At 34.8% G+C, this 17,117-nt stretch overlaps 1 protein-coding gene across 2 annotated transcripts in view; it reads left to right on the forward strand.

Annotated features, from left to right (window-relative positions):
* Window positions 1-17,117, forward strand: part of SYTL5 (synaptotagmin like 5) — a 127,813-nt gene that overhangs the window by 40,019 nt on the left and 70,677 nt on the right. For both annotated transcript variants that reach the window (XM_016152971.2, XM_016152990.2), the window contains exon 3: window positions 6,693-6,902. In XM_016152971.2, coding sequence (XP_016008457.2) covers window positions 6,693-6,902 — 210 coding nt within the window. The remainder of the gene's footprint in view (window positions 1-6,692; window positions 6,903-17,117) is intronic.

Here is a 17,117-nt window from a genome sequence, read left to right on the forward strand (position 1 = left end):
TCCACAATTACTATATATCAAGCTTGTTTAACACTTAATGCTCACATTAAACCTATGTGGTTGTAACTATTATGATTTTTTTTAACAGAAGGAATATTTTGAGAGGCAGAGAGATTAAGTAATTTTCTTAAAGTCTCAAAGGAAATAAGTGGTAAGGCCAGGATGTGTACCCAGGCTGTCTGACTTTAGAGCCCTGTGCTCTAGGCCACTAGTATATAGTCCTTGCTTGTTCATTCTCTCTGTTGAGCCTTGATAGGCTCTTGTAGATGAGATTGGGGATTATTTAAAGGCATAAGTTAATCAAAGATGCTTTTCAAATTGTTATCTCTGGCTTCCTCTTCTAAGTACCTAGTTGCTTCTATTCTAAAATTCCTATCTTATTTGGTGCAAAATAGTGTTGAGTACAATTGGGACTAGGCAGGGTAACAAAAGAAAAATAATGCTACTCAAATGTGACAGGAATTTTGATGCAAGCAATTCCTGATTTGAAAGGAATGTATCTATGCAAAGATGAAGCAAGCAGTCTTTGTAATTTATTGAACACTTTTGATGATGGACTAGAAAAAATGAATTCAGAGTCCAGAGTGCTAACCATTACACCATGGAACCAAAAAAATGAGTTCACTATATCACCAGAATATAGAAATGACAAGATTCTGTCATTCAACCACAGTCGAGATAATTCATCTTTATAATATTTAAAATTTCAATTACATATGGGTCATGAATTCACATATTAATATGAATGTATCTGTGTAACAACAATGAAACATAAAGAGTAAACTAATATTTTAAAATGTGAGAGCATCCTGAGCTTATCTCAAATGAAGAATTGGTGTTGGCTGGAATTAAATGTCTTCAATAGCTTTTTTTCTTTTTCTTTGTATTCTTCAGTTTTTAACAGTTTATTTGGTGCCATATTTATCTCTACTACAATTTTTCATCCATCTCCTATATGCTTTGCTTCTCTTTAGACAAGAAAAACTAGAGGGATGGTTAGATTTTTAATATTTTCAAGAATCAACATAATTTTGCTTACTGAACAAAAGTGTAGGAATGAGGTTAAGGAAGATGTAAAAGGTTCTGGAAATTTTAACAAAGTAATTGATAACATTTTGTAGTTTTCTCAGGCTTGCATTATTTTTCCAAAGTGTATTAGATCTCGATTTAAAACAATTTTAATTTGACTTTATTCCTAATGGATCCAACATTGCACATTTAAAATTTTCTCATTCTCTTTTAAATAATGATAGCTTTATATTGTAAAGGCTTCTATAATTCAGAAATCACACTACCATATTTCATTGCCTCTGGCCTTCACAAACACCCTCAGAGGAAGATAGGAAAAGAATCGTTATCTTCATTTTGAAGTTAAAGTAGCTGAGACTCAGAGAGGTTAAATGGAATGCCCAGTGATACCCAGTAAGTAGCATGGTTGAGTTTCCCTCCCTCCCTCTTCTCCTGTCACTTGCTAACTTTTTTACTTATGCTTTTTAAAATTCAATTAAATACTATAATGTTACAACCACTCTTCATGTGCTTTAAAATGCAAAGCTGAACAAAATAGATAGTCTTACCCTCATGGGGATTACAGAGGAGTTGGCAAAACAAACATTAAACCAGTTAAAAACAGCCCAATAAAGATAGAATTATAAATTATGGTATGTTCTGTGAAGAAAAAGAATACAGTCCTATGAGTGAGAATATGATGAAAATCTGCTATAAATTTGGTGGTCAGAGAAAGCCTCTCTGGGGAAGCAGCAGTAAAACTGAAGTAAAAAGGATATATAGGAGCCAGATAAAGAACTAGGCTGTATATTTATCAGTCAGCATAGGCTAAGTGATGCTGAAATAACAGCCTCAAATTCTTTGTGGCTTATTATAACAAAGATTTAGTTTTCTCTCATGCTATATGTCCATAACAGGATGGTTGGGGACTCTACTTCATTGGCATCCTCAGACCAGGACCCAGACTTACAAAGCAGACACTATTTGGGACATTGCCATTGTCCATGCAAAGAAGAGGGTATGTAGCAAACCAAGCACTCACTCTTACAGCTTTTACCTGGAGTCATTTACCACACTTCATGGATGAATACTAGTCATATGACCATTTCTAATGCCAAGAGGACAGGGATATGCAGTCCCAACTTGTTTTACTTTTCCAGTATCCTTTGCAGCTAGTGGTGGTGATGCGACACTGACTAATCAAGGAAATCTAAGAAGAGTTCTGATGGCAGGACTTCCAAGTCAATTTTTGCTTTTCTATTAAGAAACAGGTACAACTCACATCTCTTATGCCTTCTTTCTGCCTTAAATGGGGATTCTATGCTGGAGCTGCCTGGTCATTTTGTATAGGAATGACAAGCCACATCTTGAAAGTAGGAAACCATTAGGATGAAAGGATGAAAGGAATCCTTAATGACCTGATTTTGTAGCTGAACTAATACAGGCAACTGCCTCATTTTGGATTTCTCATTTTGTGTGTGTGGGGGGGATGAAACCAATATTTTAAGCTCATTACTTGAAACCAAAAGCATTCTTAGCTTATGTGGATGAGAGAGATGAACAGATACTGTGCTTATGGCCCAGAAACTCACCATCCTCAGATATGTCTGTGAGACTGGGCCCATAATGCAGGCACCAAATGAGGTCTACTTTGCTTTGTAAGTGGTGGCTAGTAAAGCAAGGGGAAGAGATATCTCCCATCCTGTTCCTCTCTTCTAGCTCCCTATACTTCCCTTTTTCTTTGGTACTAATTCTCCAGTTGCATGCTTTCTTTTCTTGGTTGCAATTACCCTCTTTTCTCCTCTTCTTGACTGTCCAAAACTGGCTGTGTCCACTTAATATGAATTATCTAGACATGATTGAATTAGGTCAGTTTCAAAGAGACATTTGGGAAAAAAAAGTAAGCTGCTTAATATTTTGTGCCACTCTATGGAATTCTTCCCAGCTTTCCCCACATGTCTCAGAGATAGTTTCCAGAATATGTAGGACAATTAACACGAATTACCTTAAGAATTCCCCAACTAATGTGTTTGGACCTTTAAATTCTTGCCTCCCTGTGGCCTGATTTATATAGAGATTCAGGTCTTTTCAGACTCTAGAAATGCTAACTAGGTGAAACCTGACTGCTAAATAAAGTCCTGTCAGTAGAACACAAAGAAAGATACAATATAAATATTTGACTTTATGGCCATAATTTCTCCAAGTAGTCTCACCTACTCTAGTTTAAGTGGTTGAACTTCAGGTACCTGATCATATAAGTTTTTCCACGAGAGAATTTATTGTTGGAATACCCCATTTTCTCAATTAATTACTCTTTGGAATCCAGCCTACTGGGATAGGACTACTGTCTAGGATTGCTATCTTTGTTCTACACATTTTGATTACTTTGTTTCTTTATTATTGTTGCACAATTGTTATACTACTTTTTTTCCCTTTTTTTTACACCTATAGCACCTGATATTCTTAGGTGGTCTCTCATCCAAGTCCTAACCAGGCCCGACCCTGCTTAGCTTCCAAGATCAGACAAGATGGGGCACATCCAGGGTGGAAATTGTTATACATTTTGAATAGGCAATGTTTTATTTCTCCTGTGTCCTGAGGTGTTTAAATGTTTGCTGTGCTTCTCCAAACAAAACAGTTGTGGTCTTCAAATGAGAACTTATCCTGTTATTTTAAAGCTTGTAGCTTCTACAGATTTTCAAAAGTAAATTGTATGGAAATTTTCTTACAATTTTATGAGCCATTTATCATGGAAAAAAGGGACATGAGGGTACTTTGTATGGGATTAGGAAAGCATGTGTTGTGGGTTTTTGTCATTTGCGTTTAGATAAAAGATTGAGCATTTCAGAGTGCTCTGTGTGGCTCTTACATCATTTGTCCTCTACTCAACTAATATCAAGGATAATGGAAATTCTTAACAGATATCCTGTTTTGACTCATTTTTATCCCTGAGTACCAGAATGCCTAGCACACAATAGGTATTCATTGGATAAATGAATGAGACAATTAAATGTTTTGGAAATCTTCTCACTTTTTAAATTCCCCATTTATAAATCTCTTCTTAGGCTAGAAATTAAAAACCTGGTTTCTGTTTTTATCTATACTGCATACTACCTTTAATGTGAGACTCGTAATACCTCACAAGTTAGTTTGAAGGCCCAAAAGAGATAATAATTTTAAACATTTAAGTACCATTTAATCTGGCATGAGAAGCATAATCTGGTCCCGAGCAGTATGTATAAGAGACTGAAGTCTTTGTTTCTGCCTTTGGGGAGATGCTAGTCTAGTTGGGTATAACAAAGCACAGTAACACAAATGTAAAAGGGGATGGTATGAGATGTGTGGGATGATTCTGGGATGTTTGTTAGAAATGTTGTGTTGATGAAGGGATTAGAGATAAATAGAGTTAAGAAATGGCATGTCTGTGAAGCATTTAATTGTGAATAAACCTATTTTTCTAGAGTAATGTTTTCCAAATTTGGATGTATAATAAATTAAATAAGGAAGCTTTTAAAAATATCGTTCTGTAAGCCACATCCCAAACCAGTTACATCAGGATCTGTGAGGGTGAGACTCGGAAATCAGTATTTTTAATGATATACCAATATGTAGCCAAATGCGAAAATAAATGTTCCAGAGCTATGCTTCTCAAACTCTAATCACCTGGATATTTTGTGAAAATGCAGAATCTAATCTAGTAGATCTGAGGTGGGACCCTGACATTCCTAACAAGCTCCCAGATGATGCCAACACTTCTAGAACAAATGCAACTAGATGACATTTCAGGTAGTAAATAAAAGAAGGGACATGGAAATGGCATTTATTTAGTACCTATGTGCCAGGAATCATGCTAGTAACTTTCCAAATATTATTTCGTTTAATCTTAAAACCAATCATGTAAGAGTATTACTACCCCCATTTTAGAAATGAGGAGATAGAGTCGAGTAGGTAAATCACTGCCTAAGATCATACAGCAAATTCATGATGGAACCTGGATTCAAACATAGTCATATCTGACAGCAAAGCCCATAGGTCAATGGAAATTGTTGGAAACCCTAAAATGCTAAGTAAAAGGGTTTAGATTTAGAATGGCGGGCAATGTCTATGTAGCAAACTCTTCATTGGAAGACTTAAGGAAAGTACCCAAATTGTTACCAAGGAACAAAAGTCCTCTTTTCGAGGACCCCAAGCAGGGTTCTCTCCCCCTTTGGTGTCACAAAGCCAATTAGGAAACCAAAAGTGAGCATTAACAAGGCGAGCTTTTATTCTATGGCCAGAGAATGGAGCAGCGGGAGCGCAACTCTCAAATTCACTTCCTTAGCAGTCGAGAGATGGCCTAAATAGAGTAGTAGAAATTAAGGAGAGGTTTAAGTAAATAGGTAGGAGGAATATTCATGGATTTTGGGGGGTGGGAGTGGGAAGGGGCAGTTGCTTTCCTGGGATCATAGTTCCACCCTCTTTTTGTTCTTAATGTCTCTTCCGGCTGTTGTCATGGCGATTGTCAACTGTCCTGGCGCTGATAGGTGTGTTTAGCATGGAGATTGTAATGAACTTTAACATCTTTTGGAGGTTATTTAGACAGTCAACTGGTTTCAGCTAATATTGACAAGTTCTTAACTGCTGATCACTGCCCTACCTATTTTCAGATATAGAGTTAGAGTGGGGGAGGCATTTGGCCAGGCTCTGCAAGCCTCTCACAGGGGAACAATGTTGCCAAATTTAATTTCACACTCTTGCCTCATATAGTTTAGGCAAGAAAGAACATGGTATGTATATCTCCAGATGGGGGATTACACTCTAATGTTATAGTATCAAAGATATCCTGGTGAAGTTAGAGTTGAATGTGAATAAATACTACCAGCAAAATAGTAGGGCTGGTGACGGATGTCAAAATTCAGAAGTAAAACACAAACATGTATTGATGTCAAAACATTGTGGATTCTGGAGGGCGATACGGTGCTTTCAGAAAGTACTTGGCTCTGACTCCTTAATTCTTTCAAATGTTCTTCCACTTAAAATATCCCTTAAATAAAGATAACTAATCTCCTTTGTTTTATTTTTTTTCATATAATTTAATCTATTTAAGACATTTATCTTTTACCTATTTATTTATTTATTTATTTATTTATTTATTTATTGTGGTGACATTGGTTAATGAAATCCAGTAAGTTTTAGGTGTACAATTCAACAGTAAGGCATGTGTGTATGTGTGTATGTGTATGTATATGTATATACATACACATATACCTACACATATACATATATATGTATATAACCCCTTTTATCCCATATACCTCCCCCATCTGCCATCCACCCCACCCTTTCGTAACCACTAGTCTATTGTCCATGTCCATGAGTCTTTGTTTGTTTATCTCGTTGACTTGTTTTTAGGTTTATATCCCACATATAAGTGATATCATGTGGTTTTCAACTTTTTCTGTCTGGCTCATTTCCTTAGCATGATTATCTTGAGGTCCATCCACACTGTCACAAATGTCAATATTTCATCTTTTCTATGGCTTAGGAATATTCCATTGTATATATGTACCGCAGCTTCTTTATCCAACCATCTATTGTAGGATACTTCAGTTGCTTCCATGTCCTGGCCACGGTGAATAATGCTGCTATGAATATCTGTGTGCAAATATCTTTTCGGATATGTGATTTTTTCCCTCTTTTTCCAGGAAACTGAAAAATGAACTCTTAGAAGCAAAACATAGAAGTGGGAAGACTCAACAAGAGACCAGCAGAGTCTGTGTCCACTGTCAGAGAAACCTGGGCTTAATATTTGACCGAGGAGATCCATGCCAGGCCTGCTCACTGAGAGTGTGCAGTGAGTGTCGAGTCTCAGGATATGATGGCAGCTGGAAGTGCACTGTCTGTGCCAAAGTCGCGTGAGTTTCTTGCCTTTGTTTGGAAAACCAGATTTGATGAGTAAAGGGATTGGCATGGAGAAAGCAAACAAGAAAGAGTATTTAAAATTTAGGGATAGAATGTGTAATTAAAAGTATAGCCAAACCAATCATAAGATCAGCAATGCCTTGGCAGTACTGTGTGTGTGCGTGTGTGTGTGCACGTGTGCATGTGAGAGAGAGAGAGAGAGCGAGAGAGAGAGAGAGAGAATGAGAGAAGAGGAGAGTAGAATAGAGGAGGGGGATGGAGAGGGAGGGAAGAAGGGAGAAAAAGAGAAATAGAGAACAGTATTTTTATTTTCAAAAGCTATAACATATATTAAAATTAGAAGCCTCACAGAATGAAATCTTTTCTCTGCATTTGAAAACCACCCATGAGCTTTCTTCTCTTAGAAGCCCGCTTGGCTCCACATAGCTTCTCAGAAGGCACAGACAATTCCCCTGAGACATTCTTAGACATTTGGGGCCCCCTGCAAGATGAGTTTGAAATATCCAGCCTGCTTTTCATATCAGCTGAAGGGCAAAGCTAGAGTATTTTCTAAATTTCTTCCAAACCCAGTTCTTGAGAAAGGATGAAGGTTGAGAACCTTCTCATTCACCTTTGTGTTTAGCCTGTGAATGTGCAGGCACAATGGGTTTCACTCTGCCAACCTAGGTTCAGTTAAACTAGAGTCTATATGTGATATGGTATCTATGCCTCCTGGGGGCCTACCAAACTTCACCCTTTTGAGAAATCTCCCCCTGGATCAATTGATATGTTTTCTCCCTCCCAAGGTCCCTTTAACTCCTCTGCTCTGGGAGGTGCCTAATGATCTAATCTCAAGGCAGCTCCCTGTTGGTCTCTCTTTCCTGTGGTTGAGGAGGGGAATACTGGCATCACTTCAGGTTGGGTTGATTGATAGGTTTGGTTAGGTTTGGTTTAATTTAGTTTATGTTTTTTCCTTACTAACTCATCTTATAGGAGTTAAGAGACTACATCAAGAGGAAAGACAATAGTTTAGTAGTAAGAGTAAGTGACCTTCCATTTCCAACTTCTCTGAATAAGGACTACTGTGTTCTATTGAGGATTCCTATATTTAGTGATTGCATTGTTTTTCATAAAAATGATCCTGACTTGAACAATTCATACTATGTTTCACACTGAATTGAGTTAAGCAATTCTGAAAATATGAACCATTTAAGTTATTTTATTACTTTCCTTGGATACATTAATTTATTTAAGCAACCATCTTAAATTCTTTATCCTGCATAAGTAAATTTCTTTTGGCATTTCCTTTAATTAGCAAACACCCTTTAACAGATTTGATGGAATGAACACTGATAGAATCATTGACATATGGGTTACAATGTAGCCTTTGTCGAAATTTGTATTTATTTTCTAAACCGAGTTTAGTCATATCCAAAATCAGGATGCAAAAATAATGCTGGATATCTTCCTATTTTTCCCATGAAATCAAAGTATTTACTTTGGATATTTCTCCATATACTTATACAGAAAAAGTATCAATAATACACTTTGCTTTCTATTTAAAAGTAATGTGATACATCGGTGACTCAAATAAGTAATGCAAAAGTTGCTGTTTTAGACCCTGGTCACTTCTTAGAAAACTTGTCTCCATGTGGAATATTGGCTTTCTCCAACTCTGCTCCCCTTAATTTAGCATTTCAGAGTTGGATGTAAAAGCTCTTCTAGAATAGTCAAATAATGAGTCATAGAAAAAATGATAAATGGACAGAATTTCCTCAATTTTAGTTTTGCTTCATACATTTTTCCAGGAGTATTTGTCCCTCTCAGCACTTAATGACCACTAAAAGATAAAGCAAATCAAATTAACAAGAAACAAAGAAATAGAAATAGGAAAACTTGGAAAGAAAGTAGCATCCTTGTTTTTTTTTTTTATGGATACATGTACATATGGCCTTAAAAAATAGAGTTAACTTACATACACAAAAGGGCACAAGTAACAAGTGTACGATAAGGTTTCTCAATTTCAGCATTACTGATATTTTGAGGCAATGTGATTCTTTGCTGGGGAGTGAGGGGGGACTGACTATCCCGTGCACTGTAGGATGTTTAGTAGCATCCTTGGCTTCCACCCCCTAGGTGCCAGTAGCAACCCTCCTCCTTTCCAGTTGTGACAATGAAAAATTCCTCCAAACATTGCTAAGTGTCTTAAGAAGAGCAAAAGTGGCCCCTGGTTGAGAAGCATTGGTGTACAGCTTGGCAAATTATCACATTTTCTGTTTAACTATCACCAGGTGAAGAAATAAAACATTACTAACACTCCAGTAGTCTTTCTCATTCCTCCTCCCAATCACTACTCCCTTTTTATTCCCCTACTATAATCACTATCCTGCTAGCACCATAGATGAGCTTTGATTTTTTTGTATAGCTGCTCCTTGACTTCCGATGGAGTTATGTACAGATAAATCCATCTTAATTTGAAAATACTGTAAAAGTAAAACAATGTATTTAATACACCTAATTCACCAGACGTCATAACTTAGCTTAGCCTACCTTAAATGGGCTCAAACATTTACATTAGCCCACAGTTGGGCAAAATCATTTAAAACAAAGCCTATTTTATAATAATGTGTTGAATATCTTATGTGATTTAATATGCATATTGCTTTTACAACATCGTAAAGTCAAAACATAAGTGGAAACATTGTAAGTTGGGGACCATCTGTGTTTTGTATAAATTGAATTATACACTATGTATTTGTTTATAATGTATTTCAGTTAACATTACATTTGTGAGACTAATCCATTTTTGTTGCATATAGCAGTTATCTATTTTCACTGTTTTATGATATATTTTATAAATATATCATGATTTATGTACTGTTGTATCATTGACAGATATTTGGCATGTTTTCAGTTTTCATCTCACAAATAATGTTATTGTAAATATTCTTGTGTATGTCTCTTGGTGCACATGTGTGTATTTCTAATGGATATATACATAGGAGTAAAATTCCTGGGCCATAGGATATGCATATGTTCAACTTCAGTCGATGATGCCAAATAGTTTCCAACGTGGTTGTGCCAAGTTACCCTCTCACTAGCAATGCATGAGAGTCACAGTTACTTCGCATTTTTACCAACACTTTTTTTTTCATTTTTGTGATTTTGTTGGGTGTGGAGTAGATTCAATTTGCATATTTATTACTAATGAAAATGAGAATATTTCACAGTTTATTGAACATCCTATTTTGTAAAGTGCTAGTTCAAGTGCCTTGCCTATTTTTATCTTTGAATTGTCTGTCTTTTACTGATTAGAAGGAGTTCTTTATATGTTCTGCATATGAGCTACAACTTGTGTTTCAAATATCTTCACCCACCTTTTGACTTACCTTTTCATTTGCTTAATGGTGTCATTTGATGAGCAGAAATCTCTAAGTTTTAGTAACTCAATTTGTTCATCTTTTCCTGTATAATTAGTGGGATTTTTTTCTGTATCCTGCTAAAGAAAATTTTCTCTAACTTTTGTCATGAAACTATCCGCCTATGTTATCTTTTATAATTGTTATAGTTTCAGCCTTTACCCTTAGACTTACAATATAACTGGAACTGATTTTTATGTATGCTACATGTTAGGGATTAATTATTTTATTTTAATATGGACATTCGCTTGACCTAGCAACATTCATTAAAAAGACAATCATTTTTTCACTGCTCTACAATGTCATCTTCACAAACAAGTATCATTTCTGACCACTCTATTATGTGTCTAACATCATGCCAATGTCACATTATTTTAATTCTTGTAGCTTTATCAGAATTATTATATTCATTAGATTGCCACTTTGTTCTTATTCAAAATGATCTGGATATTCTTCATCCTTGGTATTTTCATATAAATTTTAGAATCAGCTTAACATTTTCCACAAAACAAACCTTACTGGCATTTTTATCAGCATTGTATTACATCAATAGATCATTCTGAGGGAGAACTGACATCTTTCAATATTTAGTCTCAATCCACAAACACTATGTGCCCCTCCATATTTTTAAGTCTTTAATTTCTGTCAATAATATTTTATAGTTTACTGGTATAAATCTTACACATTCTTAGATTTGTTATAAGTATTTGATTTTTGTTATTATAGTGTTCTTTTAAAATTTTTTATTTACTTATTGTTTGTTTTCATATACAGTTGTAGAGAAGGAATTGACTTGGATAGTCTGACTTTGTATTCAGAAATCTTGTTAAATTCACTAAATTGTAACAGTTTCTGTGAATCCTTTCAGATTTTCTTTATATACAATCATGTCATCTGTGAAAAATATTTTATTTCTCTTCTAACACATATCTTTTTTCTTGCCATATTGCTATTTTCAATTTTATTGAATTCTCCTTGTTCTGTATTTGTTTCTTTCTTTTTACATTCTTTGGATTTAAATTATTTTTTATTAACAGTTTTTTGATACCAATGCTTAGATACTTAATTTTTCAGTTTTTGTTCTTTTTTAACATATGTATTTATGGATTGAATTTCTGTTTTCACTACTCTAACTGCATCCCACACATTTTGATATCAGTTATTTTTATGATACACATTTTATTTTATATTCTAATTTCCATTGTGATCATTATCTTTGACCATGGGTTATTTATAATTGTCTTTCTTCATTTCTAATTCCACCGATATTTTTCTGTATCTTTTTCATATTGAATTCTTGTTTAATTCTACTGTGATCAGAGAACATACTCTATATGATTTCTATGTTTTTAAATTATTTTTTAATTTATTTATTTGAATGTTTCAAGTATACAATACATTGGTTAGACATTTATATAGTTAATAAAATGATCCCCACATTTATTCCCACCCTCCTCCAGCCCTCCACCTAAGCCATCATATTAATTGCATTCTAATTGCATTTCCTCTGCCATGCTCCCCTACCCAGTGACCAACTATCAACTACTAATTTGTACTTCTTTTTTTAAAATAAATTTTTTTATTCAAATTAGTTTCAAATATACAGTACATTGGTTAAACATCTATATAGTTCATAAAATGATCCCCCTATTTGTTTCCTCCCTTCCCTGGCCCTTCACTTAGCCATCATATTAATCCTATCCGCATTCCTTGTGCGATGCTCCGCATCCTCATGCCCAACTATTAACTACTAATTTGTACTTCTTTAATCCTTCACCCCATTCTTCCAGTCCCCCCAAACCCCCTCCCCTCTCTGTCACCAAATTGTCCACTATATTTGTGAGTCTGTTTTTAATTAGTTTGTTCTTTCTATTCCTTAGATTCCACATATAAATGAAATCATATGGTATTTATCTTTCTATGTCTGACTTACTGAACTCAGCATAATAACCTCTAGGTCCACCCATGTCATTGCAAATGGTAGGCTTTCATTTTTTTAATGACTAAGTGATATTCCATTGTATATATGAACCATAATTTCTTTATCCATAATTTCTTTTTTGATGGGCATTTAGGTTGCTTCCATATCTTGGCTATTGTAAATGGTGCTGCCATGAATATTGGACTCCATAGATGTTTATGAATCATTGTTTTGGTTTTCTTTAGATAAACACCCAGAAATGCAATTGCTAGGTCAAAAGGTATATCCATTTTTAATTTTTTGAGAAACTTCCGTACTGTTTTCCATAGTGGCTGTACTCATTTGCAATCCCATCAAAAATGTATAAGGGTTCCGTTTTCTCCGCATTCTCACCAACACTTGCTGTTTTTTGATTTATTGATGGTAATCATTCTGACAGGTGTGAGGTAATATCTCATTGTGTTTTTAATTTGTATTTCACTGATGATTAGTGACCTTGAACATCTTTCCATATGTCTGTTAGCTATCTGTATTTCCTCTTTGGAGAAGTATCTGTTCAAGTCTTCCGCCCATTTTTTAATTGGATTGCTTGTTTTTTTGTTGTTGTTGAGTTGTGTGAGCTCTTTATAAAATTTGAATATTAACCCCTTATCAGATATATCATTAGTCAATATTTTCTCCCAAACAGTCAGTTGTCTTTTTTTCTTGTTGATGGTTTCCTTTGCTGTACAAAACCTTTTTAGTTTGATATAGTCCCATTTGTTTATTTTTTCTTTTGATTCTCTTTCCCAAGAAGATATGTCCGAAAAGAAATTCCTATTAGTAATATCAGAGGGTTTACTGCCTATGTTTTCTTCTAAAATTTTTATGGTTTTGGGTCTCACATTTAAGTCTTTAATCCATTTTGAGTCTATTCTTGTATAAGATGTAAGAGGATAGTCAAGCTTTTTTTTTTTTGCAAGGATCTGTCCAATTTTCTCAGCATTATTTATTGAAGAGACTCTCTTTACCCCATTGCATATTCTTATATTTTTTGTCATATATTAAGTGAACATATAGGTGTAGATTTATTTCTGGGCTCTCTATTCTGTTCCATTGATCAACATATATGTTTTTATGGCAGTTCCATGGTGTTTTGATTACTGTAGCCTTGTAGTATAGTTTGATATCAGGTGGTAAGATACCTCCAACTTTGTTCTTCTTTCTCAAGATTGCTGTGGCTATTTGGGTTTTTTTATGGCTCCATATAAATTTTGGGATGATTTGTTCTAGCCCTCTGAAAATGACATTGGTATTTTGATAGGAATTGTATTGAATCTATAGATGGCTTTGGGTAATATTGCCATTTTAACAATGTTGATTCTTCCTACCCATGAACAGGTATATGCTTCCACTTATTTGTATTTTCTGAAAACAGGTCTTCTACCTTCTTAGTTAATTTGATTCCCAGGTATTTCATAGTTTTCGACGCAATCGTAAATGGGATTGTTTTCTTAATTTCTATTTCTGAAAGTTCATCAATTGTGTATAAAAATGCCATTGAATTCCGAATATTTATTTTGTAACCTGCTACTTTACTGAATTCATTGATCAGTTATAACAGTGTTTTGGTGGAATCTTTAGGGTTCTCTCTATGTAGTATCATGTCATCCTTTCTAATTCGGATGCCTTTTATTTCTCTTTCTTGCCTTATTGCTGTGTTTAAGACTTCCAATACAATGTTGAAGAGGAGTGGTGAAAGTGGACATCCCTGTCTTGTTCCTGTTCTTAATGGAAATGTTTTTAGTTTCTGCCCATTGAGTATGATGTTGGCTGTAGGTCTTTCATATATGGCCTTTATTATGTCGAGATATGATCCCTCTATTCCCACATTGCTGAGCGTTTTTATCAGAAATGGATGCTGGATTTTGTCAAATGCTTTTTCGGCATCTATTGATATGATCATATGGTTTTTATCTTTCATTTTGTTTATGTGATGTATCATATTAATTGATTTGCAGATATCGTACCAACATTGCATCCCAGGAATAAATCCAACTTGATCACGGTGTATGATAATTTTACTGTATTGCTGAATTCGTTTTGCTAATATTTTGTTGAGGATTTTTACATTAATGTTCATAAGAAATATCAGCCTATAGTTTTCTTTTTTTTTAATATGTTTTCCTGGTTTTGGAATCAAGGTAATGGTGGCCTCATAAAAGGAGTTAGGGAGCCTTCCCTCTTCTTGAAATTTTTTTGGAATAGTTTGAGAACAATAGGTGATAATTCTTTTTTGAATGTTTGGTAAAATTCGCCTGTGAAGCCATCTGGTCCAGGACGTTTGTTTTTTGGGAGGTTTTTAATTACTGATTCGATTTCATTGGTGGTAATTGGTCAGTTCAAATTTTCTGTTTCTTCTTGACTCAGTCTTGGGAAGTTGCATGTTTCTAGGAATGTGTCTATTTCTTCCAGATTGTCCAATTTGTTGGCGTATAATTCCTTGTAGTATTTTCTTACGATCCGTTGCATTTCTGTGGAGTCTGTGGTTCTTTCTCCTCTTTCATTTCTGATTATTTGAGTCCTCTCTCTCTTTTCCTTGATGAGTCTGGCTAAGGGTCTATCAATTTGGTTTATCGTTTCAAAGAACCAGCTCTTGGTTTCATTAATCTTTTGCATTGTTTTTCCAGACTCTTTTATTTATTTCCTCTCTGATCTTTATTATTTCTTTCCTTCTATTCACTTTGGGCTTTGTTTGCTGTTCTTTTTCTAGTTCTTTTAGTTGTAAGGTTAGATTTTTTTATTTGAGCTTTTTCTTGTTTTTTTTTTTTTTTTTTTTTTTTTGAGGTAGGTCTGTATTGCTCTGAATTTCCCTCTTAGGACTGCTTTTGCTGTGTCCCATAAATTTTGAGTCGTGTTTTTATTTTCATTTGTCTATAGGTATCTTTTGATTTCTTTCTTGATTGCATTAATTACCCATTCACTGTTTAGTAGCATGTTATGTAGCCTCCAAGTGTTTGTATATTTTCTCATTTTTTTCTTGTAGTTGATATCTAGTTTCATACCACTGTGATCAGAGAAGATGGTTAATATGATTTCAATCTTCTTAAATTCATTGAGACTTGATTTGTGTCTTAACATGTGGTCTATCTTTGAAAATGTTTCATGTGCACTTGAGAAGAATGTAGATTTTGCAGCTTTGGGATAAAATGCTCTGAAAATATCTATTAAGTCCACTTGTTCAAGTGTATCTTTTAGGCCCATTGTTTCCTTGTTGATTCTTTGCCTGGAAGATCTATTCATTGGTGTCAATAGGGTGTTAAAGTCTCCTATTATGATTGTGTTACTATTGATCTCTCCTTTTTTGTCAGTCAATAATTGCTTTGTGTATGTAGGTGCACCTATGTTGGGTGCACATATGCTTATTAGGGTTATGTCCTCTTGATTTTCGATCCCTTTATTATTACATAATTCCCTTTTTCATCTCTTATTATAACCTTTGTTTTAAAGTTTATTTTATCAGATACAAGTATTGCTACTCTGGCTTTTTTTTTTTTCATTTCCGTTTGTGTGAAGTATCCTTTTCCATCCCTTTACTTTCAGTCTGAGTGTTGTTTGATCTGAAGTGGGTCTCTTGTAGACAGCATATGTATGGGTCTTGTTTTCTTATCCATTCAGTTACCCTATGTCTTTTGATTGGAGCATTTAATCCATTTACATTTAAAGTGATTACTGATAGGTACATTGTTACTGTCATTATTCATATTCGTTATTTCTGTTTTCTTTTTTACCCCTTCTCTTTTTACAGAAGACCCTTTAACATTTCTTGTAATGCTGGCTTGTTGGTGATGAACTCCTTAAGCTTTTTTTTTTCTATCTGGGAAACTCTTTATCCCACCTTCCATTTTGATCAAAAGCCTTGTTGGGTAGAATATCGTGGTTGTAGATTCTTGTTTTTCATTCTTGTTTTGAATATTTCTTGCTATTCCCTTTTGGCCTGCAAAGTTTCCATTGAGAAGTCAGCAGACATTCTTATGGGGGTACCCTTGTAAGTAACTAGCTCCCTTTCTCTTGCTGCTTTTAATATTTTCTCTTTGTCTGTGACCTTTGGCATTTTAATTATGATGCGTCCTGGCGTAGGTGTTTGAGTTCCTCTTGTTCGGGACTCTTTGTGCTTCCTGAACTTGTATGTCTAATTCCTTTGCCAGGTTAGGGAAGTTTTCTGTCATTATTTCTCCAAGTAGATTCTCAATCCCTTGCTCTTTCTTTTCCTCTTCAGGTATGCCTATGATCTGAATATTGTTACAATTCATGTTGCCCCAGAGGTTTCTTAAAACCTCCTCATTTTTTAAAATTCTTTTTTATCTTCGTTTCTCTGATTGGGTGTATTCTGCTACCTTGTCTTCTAATTTGCTGATTCGACCTTCTGCTTCATCCAATCTACTGTTAAATCCTTCTTCATTTCTGTTATCATATTCCTCATTTCTCTCTGGTTCTTTTTTATGGTTACTATGTCCTTTTTTATGCTGTTGAGGTTCTCATTGTGTTCATCTATTCTCCCTATAAGTTCAATGAGCATCCTTATAATCATTATGTTGAACTCTGTCTCTGGTAAGTTGCTTGCTTCCATTTAATTTAGCTTATTTTCTGGAGTTTTCTCCTGTTGTTTCATTTGTGGTATGTTTCTTTGTTTTCTTTTTATTAGCCTCTCTGTGTTTGTGTCTATGTGTCAGGAATATTTGTTTTGTCTCTCAGCTTTGGCCAGAAGACCTAATGTGGAAGGTGTCCTGTATGGCCCAGTGGTGCACTCCTCTTGATCCCTTATGCTGGGAGCTCTGGACGTGATCTTTGTATAGATTGTGTGTGATCTTCTGTTCTTGCCAAGACTTCATTGTTGTTAGTAGATCAGT

Source organism: Rousettus aegyptiacus, unplaced genomic scaffold, assembly GCF_014176215.1.
Source record: "Rousettus aegyptiacus isolate mRouAeg1 unplaced genomic scaffold, mRouAeg1.p scaffold_m13_p_9, whole genome shotgun sequence".
NCBI classification, from domain to species: Eukaryota; Metazoa; Chordata; class Mammalia; order Chiroptera; family Pteropodidae; genus Rousettus; species Rousettus aegyptiacus.